The following is a 19866-nucleotide window of genomic DNA, read 5'->3' as shown; positions in this document are numbered from 1 at the left end:
AAACCAAAAATGATCTGAAAATCCTAGTGTTAAAATTTTATCTTAGCGTTCAAGGTGAATCCATGATTATTTTTCTCATTTTGTAAATGCATTTTACTTCCTTTCTTGAAATTAAGAAGTTCCTTTACTTGACAGCAGTTCTGAAACAGAAAAGCATCTTTATATCCCCCCAACAAAATAATAAAGCAATTGCTGTGGGTGATTCTTTCAGATTAAATATAAATACTTCCTTAATATCAATCTCTTTGGATTGCTATGACTTTTATGCAGTCTGATAAATTCAATAGGACTCAGTAAAACATTGATGAGAAATTACAATTTGCTGACATTTCCAAAAGGTGTTATTTTTATGTTGCCAAAACCTTCATAACACACTACTACATACTGATAATTATAAGATATTTATAACTGGAGGAATTTTATTTTAGACTAATAACATTTTTGTAACTTAGTACATTTTTGTTAACAAATACGTTTTACCAATCTGTGCTTGTTTTGCTTCCATGCAAGGAAAGCAAATAAATGACCCTGGATGTATAACGAAGGCCAAATCGCTGCCAAGCAAATAGTGGATGATCTAGGTGGTTGCCAGCAAGGGTGTCATTGCAGTTAACCAACAGAACCAGTGAAGCTTTGAAATGCCAAAGTGGCTCTTTATGATTGCACAGAATTTAACAGTGAACTGGATGCAGCATTCAGCCAGGCCTGATGCAGGGTCTCGACCTGAAACATCAACAATTCCTTTCACTCCACAGATGCTGCTCAACCCACTGAGTTCCTCAAGCAGTTTGATTTTTTTTGCTCCAGATTACAGACTCTCGTCGCTCCATTTAACATTAAACAACTCAGGAGGGGAGCATGCTGGTTGGTACATTCTCCCAAATGCATGAGACCAGTGACTTCAGATGGCTTGCCAGCCATCAGAAGATTTCTCTCAATTAGTGGGTCTACTTTTTCTATTCACTCAGCTTTTGATAGCTATTGCTGTTTATGAATACTCTCACACTGCTTTGGTGTCTTAAGTACATCCTCTTACAGAATGCTTTGGTTAACAATGTTCAGATGACACATATGACTGAAAATGTGAGAAATGTAATTGAAAAATGCATTGTTTTATTTAATAATAGCCAGGATATCGATTTATTTACTCCAGTGGACCATCCAGGAATAATGCTACAGAGTCCATTAAGCTAGGTTATAAATATTGGATGATCAGGCTTTACAGTACAAACATTCACAAATTTCAAAGCTTGGCATCAACATGCTTGATAAATGTGCATCAGCTCAATTATATGCTGATTGAATTGTTACCTTTACTGCTCTTCATTAATATCAGCAAGCTCTGTAATTTGCAATTTACTATTTTATGTTGAAGAATTAAATAACCCCAAGCTGAGGTTGGCAGTCAGGATGCAAACATAGGAGAAAAAGCCAGCTTTAGAAAATTGTACACAGAAATAAAAGGCAGCAGCTAAATCTGAAAGCTGTCAATGTGTTTTACTGTGCACACTTTCTGAATTGTGTGTACATATCACAGCTAAGAGACGGCGATAAACCCATGCAGACTTGTACCGTTATTCATATTGCACCCAGCACAAAAGAAAGATAAAATGGAAATACACAGACTATTTACTTGATATGGATCCAAGTTCGAGTCAGACCTGCAGCCAATTCACTTCAAAAGGAAATGCAATAACCTCTTAACTTTTTATGTTAATATTACTACGTTAACAAAAACTTGTGTACCAAATTAAATGACAAAAACAAATATCCTCATTTGGATATCTCAGTGCAAAGCAGGAGTAATTACAGGAACAGGACATCTCAACCAAAAATGTGACACAGAATGGAAAGAAAAGCAAAAGACTGTGGTTGTTATACTCAGAAAGGTAAGCTAAATCTGTGAAGAGACCAAATGCAAAAAAAAAAGATTTGATGTGGTCATTTTTATCACAACTGAAGAATATCATAATGAACAGAATTTAAAATGAGAAGTAAATGTTAACATTCACACAATGAGGTGGGGCAGCAATTGACAGTCTCTGAAGTCATAATTGAAATTACAGTGAAGAGTTTCCCTGAGCCTACCAGGATTAGTTCTCTACACTATGAGAGTTAATGACCAGCTCACAAATCTATATTTTATTTCTATTCTAGTCTAGTTTCAGCAGGATTTGTTCCCTGAACTATTAATGACTTGGTGATCTCATGACTAAAGCTACTGCAGTTTTCCAAGTTACTGCAGGATCACATCTCTAGCAAAATGCCGTCAGCGAAGGATAGTTGCAAAATGCAAATTATACCCGTAAATCCAATCGCAATTTTTTAATGGGGGAAATTACCAAATTATCTCAGGACCATTCTTATAGCAAGCAGCCAGAAAAATATGCAGTTGCAGTTGTGCTTGACATTAATGAAAACTGCTTGTGACTTCATAAATTTGGTTTCAATGTGGCAGAAGTGACAAGTATATGAAATGCATCAAAAGTCAAAAGCTACATTTTGCAGAGTTCATAGATTGGTGGATATGGTTTGGGAGTGTGCTAATACGATATAGAGGGTAGAAGTGACCAACAAATTAACTGAAGAACTGGGCAATCATCTGATGGAGAATAGCTCTGACTGCAGGCTGGCTGTCTTGTTGTATCATTTCCTTACCTTCCTTGCTCTTCTTGGAATCATCATTTTGGAGAAGGTATTTTGCTGTGCTGACTCTGTGCTGTTCCCATTGCAGAATCCAGCAGTTAATTGTAATGCAGGGCACTCTCTGCACGAAAACCACATAGTTGCACAGGAATTGAGAACAGTGCTTGAGCTACCCGGATGCATGCCTTGCAGATCCTCTAGTGGTCCAATGGATCATATTGTACCTCAATGTTGCAGCTGGGTGCTGGTAACATGTTCCATTTGTGCAGAAGGTCCTCCTTGTTCCCTCTCATTGGACTCTGAAGCGCTGAGCTTGGTGAAATAATGGGTTGATGATGTGTGCATGGTGACAACTGCCAGGAAACCTGGTACAAAGCTGCATGATTCACTGGAAGTCATCGCTCACCAGGGGAACACTGATGGAGTGACAGCCTTTTCCATTCATGAGGCTGATGGCTGATTAGGGGTGAACACGTGGTTACAATATGCATAGTCATTGAGAAACTTGCACTGGTGGGAAACCAAGCATTGCAGCAACCCTGTCAGACCTTTCCTGCAGACTACTATCATTCTTAGAGAACGTAACATGATAATTGCCCTTGGCAAACTGTACTTCCGTGCCTTGCTTGATATAAACAGAATAGAGAACTGATTTACATGACTGATTACCACCTGTGCATCATGGAATAAGCCACACCATACAAAAAAGACAATGGCTGTAGTCAATTTGATTGTCATAAGCTATTCATGGCCAGGAGGAAAAGGAGTTTGTGTTTCATTTTATGAGATGCTGCATAAGTCCCTTCCTCCCTACAGAAGCAAACCCTCTCTAAATTATTGCAGATATCTCACTCTGAAGCTGGAGACTCTGTGATCATAATACAGACAGCTGCAAGCAGCTAAAACACACACTCTTTTCTATTATCTTTATATTCCTAACCATCATCTTGTTTTTGTGACTAAAAATTCTCAGGCCTTGCTTAGGTTAATGCCAGTTAGCTAATCTCTTTACTGCTGCCAAACTGCTAATAAAAAGAATTAAACAATTGTTATGTATACATTGGCCTTGGGATAATATTTAAACAGGACAGATGATATATTTTCTATGCAAATTCTGCCTGGACATCTCTAATATCTAATTTCAGTGGTAAACAAAATAGATGCCACCATTTAAATGCAATGACTCACCTTTCAAATACAGATTAAAGGAGATGATACTGCCTCATACAAAAACAGATTCAAATTGCAAATTAAAATTTTGCTGGAAATAAAATTCAGTGGTTTGCATATATAAACCAGCACAGGAGACTTCTTGCACATTTTCAACTTGAATTTACAGATAATTTCAATTAAGAGTAAGCCCTATAAATTAGCAGATACCCATACCTCTGATGTTGTGAGCTTTTGTGATTCTGTTCGATAAATACCAATGGGAATGTCTCCTGATGAGGAGCAAAGCTTCTGATAAAGCCGGCCGTATGTCCTGATCCACAGATCATCTTCTGTGATTTTCATCTATGTGAGAAGAGATGAGACTGTTCAGAAATCATGATTTTGACATTAGCCTGCAGACTTTTCTGCACTTGTCCAGATGCATTGCTTTTGCTGAGTCTAATTAGGAACAATGATGACTTAACTAGAATCAGAACAAGGGTAAAGGTAGATTAATGATTAATCATCACGAAGTTTCTTCATTGCTTTGAACTTTGATTTGATGATGTCTTTTACTCATATATCATCACAAACCTGCTATCTTTGAAGATTACAATTAAAAATAAAAAAAAACACCGAAGACATTCTTCCATGATGTATCCATATATGAATACATTCTCAACACCATTGGTGAATTCAACTATTTTTAAGATAACTTGGGTTTAGTGGCATTACTTGGATGAATAATTTACAAACACGCAATGTGAGGAGGTACAGCACAATTTTCACTTTATGGTTCACTTCAATCAAACTTTTGAGTGCACTGCAGTGCAATCACATAGGAACTGAACTGAAGTGTCATTTTATTACATTGATGCAACTTAAGGCCTAGGTTTCTCTCCTTATTTTCTAGAAAGTCAAAATGCAGTCATTCCAAAACAGAGATGGACAAATGTGTCATTTACTGTAATTCATATGTCCCAGATACAAGATGATTAACAGACAGACTGACAGACCATCAACCAAATAACTATGATTAGCAGTGCAGCTGTTAACTGAGAAGAGAACAGATATCTCAAGTCATCTCCATCAGCAGTCAGAGTGCACGTTAGCTCAGCTACATTGGTTTGACTATTAAAGCTGTTCATCTGTGCATAGTAAGCCTTTGCTTTGATGGTAGGGGCTATTTTAACAAATTTGTTTCAGCCTTTTATATTTGCACTGTACATAAAGTAAGGTGGTTCAATTGGGCTTCTATGCATAAATCATTATTGTCTTCAAAGCTTACGCTTTAATGTTTAGTTCTTCAAGCAGTTCTAGGGAAGCCAGGAGATGTCTCCTTCTGCCACAAATGAGCAGTACACAACTGGACAAATAGACCTTTCCATTTAGCATCAGTGACAGTCCCGTCAATTGCACAAGATGTACTGAAGTATTAGTGTGACTCCACAAGACAACTCTACCAATAGGGAATATCGCCAATAGGGAATGCATTTCCTGAAATTTCAGATAGTAGTCCAGGCAGTTTTTCCATTTAGTCACTTTTCTGTGCATCTCAGGTCTTGTCTTGTGCATCTCTTGTCTTGTCTTGTGCATCTCTTGCCCTTCAGATCTTCAAGAAGTGAACAATGTGAGGATGTTCAGTTTGTACATATTGACTTTTTGAATGAATGGAAGTGCATAAGTGATTACACACAAAGATGGTGATTGGGGGGGGGACACAGGAAATGATACAGCATCTCCAGAAGACAAGGCCTTATTAGTGTTCTGTGATTTTGACTCCTGGTTGAAGCTAGGCATGGTAGTGTAGCAGTTAGCATAACGCTTTGCAGTGCCAGCAACCCGGGTTCAAATCTGGCCACTGTCTGTAAGGAGTTTGTATGTTCTCCTCGTGTCTGTGTGGGTTTCCTCCGGGTGCTCCGGTTTCCTCCCACTTTCCAAAGACGTATGGGTTAGGAAGTTATGGGTGTGCTATGTTGGCGCCGGAAGCGTGGCGACACTTGTGAGCTGCCTCCAGAATACTCTACGCAAAAGATGCATTTCACTGTGTGTTTCAATGTACATGTGACTAATAAAGATATCTTATCTTATCTTAATATCACTTACAACAAACAAGAGTCACAAATGGTGGGGATTGGGATGCAGCAAAGATAACAATAAGAATGTCAGTGGAGATCAGGTAAATTTCCAATCAGCTGGGGGAGGGGAGGGGATGGGGCGGGCTGGTGGTGAGAAGTTGGGGCATTGAAGACCAGGGCACAAATAGGGCAAGGAATACCAGTCCTGTTCTTCCAGGCCAACAAAGAAATGTTCAACATTTAAAATAATAATTAGGCTTATCTGGGCTTTCTGTCGCTGGGATGCCAATGGGTTCAGACGTTGGGCACGCAGGCAGACCTGTGGTTAAAATAGTTTCCATATCCCACTGATTTAATTAGTCTTTATTTTAGCCGTTTAGGTTATAGTACTGGCACTGAATGAATCACCTTTATCATCTTAATCCTCGCCATTCTTATGTTCCCTGTGGGCAGGGAAATTAAAGTTGTACATCGGTCTGTTCTGCGACTCGCAGTGATACTGCATAATCTACTTGCATTTTAGCAATGGTTTTCCATCTTGGAAGATTTAGGGAAAATTATAGAGTCAAAACCATTTATATAGAAGGTAATTTAAGATAAAAGCTGGAAACAGGATGCAAGAACTAATCTGCATAGCCGGGTCATGAGTTCTTCCTTGGCAGCGACAAACTCAGATTCCTAAATTAACTTTAATACCACATTCTATAGAAGAGTCTCATATTTAAAGGGCAGTGTGGAAAAGAGGGGACAGAAAGATGGGAATAAAATCAGGCAAAGTAATAAAAATTAATTAGTTTTAGGCATCATAAAAGTTCATTTTTTTGGCAAGAATAGACATGAACCAAAATGTTCATACAAGCTGTTTGATGTGCAAAAACTCAACTGATAATATTCTGTTTCATAAAGTTGTTGGCACAAGTGTTTCAGCAATTAAGTTAAACCATAAGCTCTTGTAACTGAGTGCATGGTATAAAACTGGGGACATCACTGTAGCGGTCAAGGATACCAATAATAGATCTGGTAAGCAATACATTTCTATAGGAATCTGGAGCTCTTTCATTGCTCTCACTGAAAAGGAAGTTCTGCAATAAAAGCCACATCATATAAGAAATAAATGTTATTTGCTGAACCAATGTAAAATAAAACATGAACTAAATGTTGCAAAATGGATGTCCAACCACTGATTCAGATCAGTAGCCATCTTATTTTCAGATAATGGATACACAAGAGACTGAAGATGCTGGAATCTGGAGCAACAAACAATCTGCTGGAAGAACTCAGCAGATCAGGCAGTCTTATGAGGATAGGTTGAGTGAGCTAGGACTTTTCTCTTTGGAGAGGAGGAGGGTGAGAAATTACTTGATAGAGGTGTACAAGATGATAAGCATAGACTGAGTGGACAGAGACTTTTTCCTAGTGTGACAATGGATAACGCAAGGGCACATAATTTTAAGGTGATTGGAGGAAGGTATAAGGGGGATGTCAGGGGCAAGTTTTTTTTACACAGAGTGGTGGGTGCATGGAACGCACTGCCTGCAGTGGTTGTGGGGGCAGATACATTAGGGACGTTTAAGAGACTCTTAGATAGCCACATGACTGATAGAAAAATAGGGGGCTATGTGGGAGGGAAGGGTTAGACAGATCTTAGAGCAGGATAAAATGTCGGCACAACATTGTGGGCCAAAGGGCCTGTACTGTGCTGTAGTGTGCTATGTTCTATCTGTGGGAGGAAAGGTATCATTGACATTTTGGATTGAAACATCCTGATGCAGGGTTTCAACCCGAAACATCTCAATTCCTTTTCTCCCACAGATGCTGCTTGACCCATTGAGTTCTTCCAGCAGATTGTTTGTTATTTTAAGATAAAGCTGCTCTCATGTGTTCTGTTGCCATAGTTATGACTAAAATTCAATATTGAGGTTAGGCGAGTGCTGGTATTATTGTAGCAATTACTTATTTTGGCAATATTATCAATCTAATATTCTTGTTCAAGACATCTATTATGGACTATAATTAAATATTAAACTGGAAAATAGCTTTTTCTTGTCTCACAATATTTCATTAGCTCCAAATTATTTTAGCTAGTACTATGTGCCTTGGACATCATGTGGCTTGGTTTGGCTGGTAAAAATTTTAACTGAGAAACAGAAGATTATGTTTTCCAACACAAATCAGAACTTAAGAAATTAATATTTTATCATAATATTGAAGTAACTCTGTTGCTCCCCTGTGAACTAAAGGAAATATGATTCTGTGCTGTATGTTTAAAGCAGCCTAAAATCCAAATCTGTGGTGGAGATTTGGGAGTCCTTGAGGAACTTAGGTATTGTACAACTAAAGACATTTTGATTCTTAATTTTAGATCAGAACAAGCCTTATTCTGGTAACTTGGAAATGGAGGAGCTCTGAATAATGGGAAGATTTATAATAGAGAACATCCATTAAGGAAATAATGTGCTTAATTTAGCTATTAGTTATCAATAGCTCATGTATGTTAATTAGTGGAAACAAATCATACAATTCAGAAAATCCCCATTTTGACTGTCCTTCCTTATTCCCTTTGCGCACCATCCAAAACAGTATAGGCCCTTTCTACTCCAGGTTTATAGCAGGTCTGTCACAGAAAATGTTCCCTTCCTGGTAATGGATGTTTCCGGTACTCTTTAACAACCCCCTCCCCCTACCACATCATTATATCAGAGCCACTGCTATAATCACAACCCAACTTATCATAACTATTACTTCTACCACTTCCCAATGGCCACACTGGGGAGCGCTATGCATTTTCCACATAGGATACTCATGTGTTCTTTCAGGAATCCCAGCTGGCAATATCAAGTCAAATGGATAGCACAGCATTTTTCTCTGACACCATGTACCAAAGAATCTTCTATATTACAGCATATTACAATAAGATAAAAGGTCAAAATACCTCAGTCATGTCCCCTCTTAATCTCCCCTGCTCCAGAGTAAACAGATCTATCCTCTCTGCTCTGTCCTCATAACTGAAATGCTCCATCACAGGCAACATGCTGGTGAGACCCCTCTGCACCCTATTCAGCACTATTACATCTTTTCTATACTCTGGTGATGAGTATGATGATGAAATTCTATGGAAAAGGCAGCAAAGCATTCTAAGGGTGCATCGAATCTGCATCAAAGATAAGATTGCACTCTGAATCGAATACACATATCTGGATTTACACTGGAAAATGACACAATTAGTGTAAAGCAACATTGTTTTAACCTACATTATTGTAAGGGCATTATCTAGTTCTCATTCTTGTTTATGCAAAACAGGTCAGAACTATGTATTTATTAATGTGATTATAGAAGCTAATAATCCCCCAAAGAGTGAGCTCATAGGAAAAAGAGATTCAGAGGAGCAAAAGATTCAGTATTGCCAATGATGCCTGGGATGCTGCATTACATATAGCCAGTTCAAAGGTGGATAAATGCTAGTGCACAAGGATCATTAGGTCCCAACTTCAATGCAAATGAAGTAACTACTGAAACATCTAAGCCTCATTTTTAGACTTCCATTTCCATAGTAGTTATTTAATATGGGAACTTAAAGATATGATAAAATATCTTTATTAGTCACATGTACATCGAAACACACAGTTCTACACATCTTTTGTGCAGAATGTTCTGGAGGCAGCCCGCAGGTGTCACCACACTTCCGGCGCCAACATAGCATGCCCACAACTTCCTAACCTGTATGTCTTTGGAATGTGGGAGGAAACTGGAGCACCCGGAGGAAAGCCTCGCAGGCACAGGGAGAACGTACAAACTCCTTACAGACAGCGGCCGGAATTGAACCCAGGTCCCTGGCGCAGTAATAGCGTTACGCTAACTGCTATATCAGTGTCATAAAGATCCCGCACCCTGAGCCATATATCCTCCTGTGTCACACCAGAAAATTATCCAGTACAGACAGGCAATCCACTTGCCATCAGTAGAGATATTGTGACCATAAATCGTTGGTAATTTTAAATAATTCTGCTGCTGTTCTCCAAATAAAGGTAATGGTTAATTGCTTCTTTCAGTTATTCCATGATACTTTCTCAACTTGATGAGAAGTAGGGTTAAGTACATTGCATGAATTGCAATGGCTCTTGTCTTACTTAGATTACATATCCTTGAACATCATATCTATCTGTCTCTACCTTGATGTCAATCAAGATATAGATTAATGGATTTATCTACTATTACTCAGAGATATTGACAGTCGAGATATATTGACCTTATTTCATGCTAGGGATGTTAGTTCTATTTCAGTGTCACATTAGCAAATATCTCATTGGTTTTAAAGTCCTTTAAAAACCTTAAGAATACAAATGAAGCAGCAAAGATCAAATGTAACATATCACTTGTTGCCTATGAGAGAGAAGGGAGACGAGAGGAACAATATTTATAAATCAATCCTCACATGCTTGCAGTGCCATTGAAGGACAAATATGATTTGTCCCTCAATGGCACTGTTGACTTGTAATTGCTTCCAAGGTTCATGGGCTAGGAATTTGCAGGGAGAAGTAATGTCACAATGTTTATCATTATATTGTAAGAAATTTCAGCTTCTGGAATACATAATTGTGCAAATAAATGTGGTTGCCTCTGCTCCATAGAAAGCAGACCAATTCTCTCTGGTCTGTCCTCATAACTCAAACACTCCATCCCAGGCAATGTGCTGGTGAATCTCCTCTGCACCCTATTCAGCTCTGTCACATCTTTCCTGTAAATGGGGTGATGAATATGATGACAAAATTTTATGGAAAAGGCAGCAAAGCATCCTTAGGGTGCATTGACATCAACGATTGCACTCTGAATCAAGTACACAATTCTGGATTTACACTGGAAAATTATACAATTAGTGCAAAGCAACATTGTTTTAACCTACATTCTCCACAGGATGCACCATTGCAGCCAGCTCCAGAATAATCTTGAGAAACTAGTGAAAAGATGATCACTTTAGGTATTTATGAATCATATTCACTGACATAACCCTGAAAATGTTACATGAGTTTTTACAGAGTTAAATGCTAAACCAGTATTGGAGTCATTGAGTGATACAAAACAGAAACAGGCCCTTCAACCAACTGACTCCATGGCGATCAACAAGTGCTCACTTACACTAATCCTGTTTTATTTTCCCCACATTCCCATCTATTCCCTCCATATTCTATCACTCACCAAAACAGTAGTGGATATTTACAGTGGTCAATTAACCTACCAACATGCACATCTCTGGGATGACCTCCAGACTCCTACAGCTTTTATGTGTAGACTTTAATCGCCTCAAATAAATAATTTTCAATTCCATACTAGTTTAAAATAAAATGGGAAAATAGGAAAATATCATAAACAAAACAAACATCAACAATTTTGTTGATGATATTTCATCTTTTACCTTAACCTCAGGTGCATGTTCCAATATTTATTTTATATTCTATAAAATGGATAAAAGTTGTTGCTTTTTACCTCTTAGTTTGCTCTCAGTGAAATTCTTTGATGTGATCAACTTCCCAGCTTACCAGATGAAATAAATCACTGTTGCTGGATGCCAGAGACACCTGTGAAGTGGTGCCTGGCTGCAACCAACAACGGGGAAGGAAAAATTGTGCCGCAGAGATCACTGAATCTTTGTTTCTTCCCCACTGACCACAGATCCAGAGCAATTCTTTTTCACATCACAAACACTGCCAGAAGCTTAAACAACATCTGAGCTACTTCCCCATCATGTAGAACAGACCTCCTGTGGTGGTACTAGTTACTCTTTAGAGATCAATACAAAATGTATTGTTATATAGTAGAAGGAAGTATCTCTGACCATGTTCCTCTCTAGTCAGCATTCTGGAGAGAACTGCAGGCAAAAAGCATTGACTGGGTCAATGTATTGCTAACTTCCAAGCCTGTCCATTATAGTACAGAATGCACTGGAGATTCAGATGCCAGCACATCTGACCTGCCACTCAGTTAAGTCTTCTGATAGAGGAAGCAGGCTTGGTTCATACTTGAACAATGAATTTGCACCTGTCTTTGCAAATTAGGCGACGTTCATTCATGGTAAAGAACGAGCTTTTAGGGAAATGGAGTAAAGTAAAAATGAAGAGGAGGATTTTGTCATTGCTCAAAATAGAAAATGTACCTACTTGGATTGGGTACAGTCTAGAGGTCTAAGGGAAGTAAGGGTGGAAGTCCTAACACAGTCTTTTATTCCTCCTTGATTTACTGGAGAGATGCCGGAATTGAATATTAGACTTTTGTACAATTAACAGAAGCAAGGATACTTCTGGTAACAGGAGATTAATCAGCCTAATTTTAGTGAGGAGGAAATTTCTCAGGTCTATAATTAAAATTATTACTTGAATTAAGTTTGTTGAATGAATTAATGTCACCTACAGATTTGTTGAAAGCAAATAATACTCAATGGACAAGATCAAGTTCTTTGAAGGACTAATGGAGTGGGTTGATGAAGTTACTGATATCCATGTAGACTTTCAGAAGGCGTTCAATGAAATGCCACATGATAGACTTGTTAGCAGAATCAAATGCAAGGAGTTAACAAGACTGTAGCAGTGTGGATAGCAACAAGTAGTCCGAAACATTTGTTTATCAGACTGGAGGAATGTCTACAGGTGTCCATGGAGTCTGGATGTCTACAGGAGTCAGAATTAGGCCCACAGCCTTTTGTGGAGGTGGATGAACTGACACTTCATATAACAAAATGATTGATGATGGTAGAATGACTTTATGAATGAAGTACATCAACAATGCATATATTGTTAGTTTTATAAGGAAAGACCTCAGTTGGGCCAAAGAGATTTACCAGAATGATAACAGGAATGAGGGATTTCAGTTATTTGGAGCCCTGTACATGGATGATGTCACCAGCTTCTGCTCAGATCCAGAGTCAGTCTGCAGACCACATCTGCAACCATTTTGATCTGGCTTTGGGGGCCAGAGTCAAATGCAAGGGCAGTGAGGCCATGGTCTTTGGCAACTGGCCTGGCTGATCCTCCATTCCCTCAAGTCTGACTACCTGAAGGAGCTGGGTTTCTGTTCAGAGGAGCAGGGCACGCAGCAAAAATTGGCTGAAGCAAGATCCAACAAAAATTGGGACAAAAACTGCTAAGATGCTGGAGGAACTCAGAAGGCCAGGCAGTATCTGTGGAGAAAAGCAGGCAGTCAACGTTTTGGGTCAGGACCCTTCTTCAGGACTGAAGATAGGAAAAGGGGAAGCCCAATATATATATATATAGGAAGGAAAAGCAGAGCAGTGAGAGGTGGATAAAAGAGGGGAGGCAGGGTGGGCACAAGGTGGTGATAGGTAGATGCAGGTAAGAGATAGTGATAGGCGGGTGTGGGGGAGGAGGGGAGAGCAGATCCACTGGGCGCTGGGGGATGGGTCAAAGGTAAGGAGAGAGAGGAAAAAAATGGTAGAAAAAAGAGGCTAGGAAAAGGAAGATGAGAAGAAGCATGGTGGGGGGGGGGTTGGGGAAGGGGGGGGGGTGGGGATTACTTAAAGTGGGAGAATTCAATGTTCATGCCATTAGGCTGCAAGGTTCCAAGATGGAAAATGAGGTGCCGTTCCTCCGGTTTGTGCTTGGAATTCTCCTGGCAGTGGAGAAGGCCGAGGACTGACATATCAGTGATAGCGTGGGAGGGGGAGTTGAAGTGACTGGCAATGGGGAGATGCAGATCGCGGTTACGTACAGAGCGCAGGTGTTCAGTGAAATGGTCACCTAGTCTGCATTTGGTCCCACCAATGTAGAGGAGGCCACACTTAGAGCACCGAATGCAGTAGATGATATTAAGGAAGGTGCAGGTGAATCTCTGTCTCACCTGAAAGGACTGTTTGGGTCCCTTGATGGAGGTGATGTAGGGGCAGGTGTTGCACCTATGGCAGGGGCAGTGGAAAGTTCCCAGGGTGGGAGCAGGATGGGTGAGGTGGGGGCGGAGGAGGAGTGAAGTAGGGAGTTGTGGAGGGAGCGGTCCCTGCGAATGGCAGAAAGGGGTGGGGAGGGGAAGATATACTTGGTGGTGGGGTCCCATTGGAGGTGGCAGAAGTGGTGGAGAATAATGTGTTGGATATGTAGGCTGGTGGGATGAAATGCGAGGACAAGGAGGACCCTATCCCTGTTAGGTCTGGGAGGGGTGGGATGAGAGCAGAGGTGTGGGAATTGGCAGAGACACAGGTGCGAGCTCTCTTGACCACAGTCAGGAGGAAGCCCCAGTTAGAAAAGAAGTTGGACATCTCAGATGTCCTGGAGTGGAAAGCCTCATCATGGGAGCAGATGGGGCGGAGGCAGAGAAATTGAGAAAAAGAGATAGTATCCTTGCAAGAGACAGAGTGAGAGGAGCTGTAATCAAGGTATCAGTGGGTTTGTAGATGTCGATGGATAAGGAATCTCCTGAGATGGAGATGGAAAATCAAGGAAACAGAGAGAGGTGTCAGACATAGTCCAAGTGAATTGGAGAACAGGGTGAAAATTAGTGGCGAAATTTATGAAACTGTCACGTTCCACGCGGGTACAAGAGGTGGCACCAGTACAGTCATCGATATAGCGGAGAAAGAGTTAAGGAATGGGGCCAGAGTAGGCTTGGAACAGAGACTGTTCAACGTAGCCAACTAAGAGGCAGGCATAGCTGGGGCCCATGCGAGTGCCCACGGCCACTCCCTTGGTCTGTGGAAAGTGAGAGGAATCAAAAGTGAAGTTGTTAAGGGTGAGGACAAGTTCAGCCAGGTGGAGGAGAGTGTTAGTGGAAGGGGACTGGTTCTTCCTCTGGTCAAGAAAGAAGCAGAGGGTGATGAGGCCATCGTGTTGGGGAACGGAGGTATTTTGGGACTGGACATCTATGGTGAAGATGAGGTTGTGCGTGCCAGAGAACTTAAAGCTGTGGAAGAGTTGGAGAGCGTGTGATGTGTCACAGATGTTGGTGTGAAGGGATTGGACCAAGGGGGACAGAATAGTGTCCAGGTACGAGGATATGACTCTGTGGTGCAAGAGCATGTGGAGACAATAGGTCTGCCAGGACAGTCCTTCTTGTGGATTTTGGGGAGGAGATAGAAGCGAGCAGTCCTAGGTTGCGGGACTATCATGTCGGTACCTGTGGTGGGGGTAAGATCTCCTGAGGTCTATGGGAGCAGTGCTTCCTCTCGATGGCCAACAAGAAGCTGATCATCAGGTGTGAAGTGCTCTTGGTGTTACTGTATGTGACACAGATGTTGCCAAGCAGACTGTCAAAACCTCTTGGCAGAATGGTACATCACCAGAACTCACCAACAAACACCAAGACCTACTTGGCTGGCAGTGAGAGGGACCATCCCCATCAGATCCTTCCTGCATGGTCAGAGCCTCACTGTCAATGTATGCTGCCCTTGGAATGGCTGTGAAGAGGATGAGACAATCGTCCACCTCTTTGTAAACTGCACATTTGCAAAGAAGGTTTGGAAAAGGATAGAAGGGTCCTTGTCGAGGTTTGTCCTGAGCAGCTGCATAGCAGAGGACTCTCTGATCTATGTGCTGTTCCCAGGAATGCATACAGAGGCAAACATCAAAAGCAATCTGCCCTGAAGATCATCAACTTGGTGAAGGATGCACTTTGGTCTGCCCAGACTTTGTTGGTCTTCCAGTACAATGAGATGTCCTTAAGTAATGTTGCCACCTGGCATGTTCCAAGCTGCAAGAGGACGCACTAAAGCTTGGTGCAGCCAACGCAAAGTCCACGTGGGGAAGGACTATAATGTAGTTCTTCCGCCAGTAGGCACTGAGGGGCTGGGTCCTGCGCAACAGCCCCACAAACAACTTAAGGGTGTATTGTTCAATGAGTCTATGAGTGGCATTGGTGCTTTGAACATAGAATGTATTAGCTTGATGACACTACGAACGTATTGACTTGACAACACCATGAATGCATCGACTAGACGGCATTATTAATGCAAAGAAAGGCATGTTTTGTATTTCTTGTATATATTTTTGTGAGTAAAGTTTATTTTTTTGAAATTAAAAAGAAACAAAGTAGGAATCAATGGGTCTTTCACTTTGGCTAAGAGCTACTAGGAGGCGGCCAGACTGCTACGATAAGGTGGCTACTAGGAGGTAGCTAGAAGGTGGTCAGTGTTGGGCCCTCAGTTATTCACAGCTGACGTAAATTATGTCAGTGGAAAGGTAGAATGTAACATATCCATTTTAGAGTCAGAGTTATACAGCATGCAAAAAACGCCCTTTGGCCCAACTCACCCATGCCAACCAAGATGTCTTCCTGAGCTAGACCCATTTTGCTTGCATTTGGCCCATAACCCTCTAAGCCTTTCCTATCCATGTACCTGTCCAAATGTCTTTTAAATATTGTAACTTGTACCCGCCACTACCACTTCCTCTGGATACTCGTTCCATGTACCCACCAACATCTGTGTAAAAAACTTGCCTCTCAGGTCCCCTTTAAATCTTGCCCCTTTCACCTTAAACCTATGCCCTCTAGTTTTAGACTCCCCTACCATAGGAAAAAGACTGTGACAATCTAGCTTATCTATGCATCTCATGGTTTTATAAACCTCAATAAGGTCACCCCTCAATCTCCTTTGCTCCAGGGAAAACAGTCTCAACCAATCCAGTCTTTTCTGTAGCTCAAGTCCTCCAATCCCAGCAACATCCTTGTGAATCTTTTCTGCACCCGCTAGCCTGATCACATCCTTCCTATAGTACGGAGACCAGAATTGTACACGATATTCCAGGTGTGGTTTCACCATCGTCTTGCTAATGATATGAAACTAAGTGGGAAGTGTACTGTGAGGAGGAAGCAAAGAGCTTGCAAAAGAACATAGACGGGTTGTGAGTAGGCAGGAAAGTGGCAGATGGAGCACATCTTGAGCCTGTGCACTTTGGTAGTAAGAATAAAATGCAGCATTTTTTTTAATAAGGCGAGAAACTAGTAATAGTTTGCATACAGAGAGCATAGTGTCCTGGTTTGGGACATGCAGAAAGGAAACAGGAAGGCACATCTAGCAGTGAGGAAGACTTCTGGTCTCTAATGCAAAGAAGATGAATTACAAAAGTAAGTGAGTCTTGCTGAGATAATAAAGGGATCGGTGAGGTCACATTTGATTACTGTCTGTAGCTTTGATTTCTATTACTGGGGAAGAATATACCAGCCTTGGACTCACTCCAAAATAGATTGATAAGATTGATTCCAGGAAATGTCCTACCAGGAATACTTGGCCTATATTCACTGTTTAGAAGACTAATAAGTAACCCTGTTGTGACATGCAAGATTCTAAGAGGGATTGAGAGGGTAGATGCCAAGAGCTTGTTTTCTCTGGCTGAAGAGCCTCGAATTTGGGGATGCACTCTCTGGATAAAGGGTCGGCCATTTAGGATTGAGAAGAGAAGAAATTTCTTTAAGCAGATGGTTACAAACATTTTGAGTTCTCTACCTTTGAATGTACTGAAGATAAATTGATGGTTTGGGGAGATGGGTATTAGACGGGAAAGGGGATTGGTTAACATCTGAGTGAATGGTGGTAGAGCAGATTCATTGATCTGTAATGCTTACTCCTGCTTCTATTTCTTCTGTGTTCACACTATGTCTATTACTATGCCTTAACTAATGAGAAAATGTCAATTATGTTATAAAGTACTATGCATTTGACCAAGCAATATTTTTTGTGGGCTTTGAATAGACTCGTATGATCTTTAATTGATTTTCAAACTATAGATTGAGTTGGGGATGGTGGGGGTCCTGGAGGTTGGTTGTGAAATTCCAAGGCTACTTAAAACTACCCTTCCTGAACCTTCAGAGAAGACATAGTGGCACATAAAAACATAGAAGAGATGCATTTAAATTAAATGCTGCACATAAATCTGGAGGCACTAACCTCTGCTTCATGCTGCTGAATGAAATCAATTTTCATACTATGCTGCTGTGGACTTAGTTTTATTATTGCTGCAAAAAACACAGATGAAATCCTGCCACAGTCATGAATGTAATTGTTGCAATATATTACATTCAAATTTGTAATATTATTTAACATTATATTAGTAAAATATAACAGAGAATGCATGGTACGATTGATACATCATCTTTCCTATCTTTTTAGCACTGAAGTAAAATTCTACTGATTGCAAGCTCCAGGTGTATGATGTTGGTAAATAGCTACTGCTGAATGGTGCATTGTAAAACCTTACTAACTGAATTCCTTATTAACTTTCAGTAGTATGTTCATCACCAAATATTGTTATATACAAATAATTTTAAATTCCACTGGCCTGTGGCAAATTAGGTTTCAGCTTGGGCAAGAAGGTAAAAGCAAAATTAACTTTGCCCTTTCCCAGTTGATATGATTCCTTTTATATCTGTAGCTATTTTCCTCTACTTGACTGACAAGCTGCTTATCTACACCTAAGATGTAATTCCTCGATTTTCTTTTATGATTCCTCTTTTTTTTTGGTTAAACTTCAAGTCTTTGATGAATGAAAAAGCTTACTTTACTGCTTTCATAAAAGGTTACTGAACAGTGAATCGCCACAGGACTTATTTTTATCCAACATTCTCAAATATTAACCTCAGCCAATACTTTACAACAAAGATTCAGGATGAAAATGCCCCTTTGTACATTCCAGTCTCTCTGGCTAATACCAGAACAGATCTGGGTCTTGAAAATTTAACAGGCTGTGACTCACATGGTTAGGGCAAAATTGTATCTGCTGGCCTTCTGCAGCATTGGGTCCATTTGAGTTTGCCGGGATCAGCAGGAAGACAAGTAATCTGCATTCAACCAATGGATGCACTGGGAACTATGTGTGTATGCTTGGTAACATTCTGCCACCAAATGAAATAGGAGAACTCTGGTTACCCACAACTCCCATCCTCTTCTTATCCTTCAGTTGGTTCTTCATGTAATTGGGCTCATACTTTATTTGGATAAATATTTGAGGCAGGATGGTGGGCAAAAATGGGTAGCTGGCAAATGCATATTGAGTTATGTGGCTTCCTTTTGTGTTGTATGGTGGCCAAGTGGTTAAGCTATTGGACTGGAGTTTGGACCACTGATCCAGAGACATCAGTGTGAATCTTGACAGTCTGGGGATTTAAATTCAATTAATTAAACCTGGAACTGTTTAATGAAGTTAGGCTCAGTAGCAGTAACCATGAAACTGCTGGATTGCTGTAAAAACCCAGCTAGATCACTATTGTCCTTCAAGGAAGGAAATATGTCATCCTTACCTGACCTGACTCATGTAATGACTGCAGACCTTCTCTTCCCCTTCAACTCAAAGACAATTAGGAATGTATGATAAATGATGGCATTCATATTGTGTGAATGAATAAATTATAAAACAAATAATTTAATGGTTCTGCAAAGTCAAGTCTGTTCCTCTGACTCAGATGCCCTCCTCCTAGAAGTCAAGGGGACTCATCTGATTGGATCCCTGACCAAGCCAGAATTATGGGAATACTTGATGCAGTCCCTGTCATCCCCAAACATGAAATTTGCCACCAGTTATCATTGCCTCCATCAATGAATGTCCAGCCCAAAAAGGCTAAACAGATAATGCCATTCCAATGAGATCTGTTGGACTTATAACAGAATCCCAAAGAAAATTAGACCATAATATTTAATTAGTGGAAACATAAATGTATAAAATAACACAATCAAGCATGAATCTGATTTTTCAGAACAACTGGATAATTATAACAATGCATTAAAAATACTCAGAAACCTACAATGGTACACTGGCCATCATGACAAACACAATCAGCAGGCAAATGCTAAGCAATAAAAAAAATGAGCTATTGAACTCATTCAAAATTTACTTAGCAACAGCGAAAAGGCCTACTAGGACACATTGTTGCTTAGTTACCACACGGGGCTTACCACCAATTGCCTTTGAACACATTTTCTTACAAGATTAGACCTGAAAAGTCATATTTTACAACTGCACAGACATTAATGTAAAAGATTTAATAAAAGGGACAAGATTTGCTT

The 19866-nt window shown here is 40.3% G+C and overlaps 1 protein-coding gene across 1 annotated transcript in view; it reads right to left on the bottom strand.

Moving 5' to 3' along the window:
- LOC127568103 (potassium channel subfamily T member 2) overlaps window positions 1-19866 on the bottom strand; it is a 546938-nt gene that overhangs the window by 150562 nt on the left and 376510 nt on the right. The window contains exon 27 of the mRNA XM_052011419.1: window positions 4033-4161. Within this exon, the coding sequence (XP_051867379.1) occupies window positions 4033-4161 (129 nt within the window). The remainder of the gene's footprint in view (window positions 1-4032; window positions 4162-19866) is intronic.

Source organism: Pristis pectinata, chromosome 3 (genome assembly GCF_009764475.1).
Source record: "Pristis pectinata isolate sPriPec2 chromosome 3, sPriPec2.1.pri, whole genome shotgun sequence".
NCBI classification, from domain to species: Eukaryota; Metazoa; Chordata; class Chondrichthyes; order Rhinopristiformes; family Pristidae; genus Pristis; species Pristis pectinata.
Note: the sequence above shows the minus strand (reverse complement) of the source record. Positions and strands in the feature narration are given on the sequence as shown.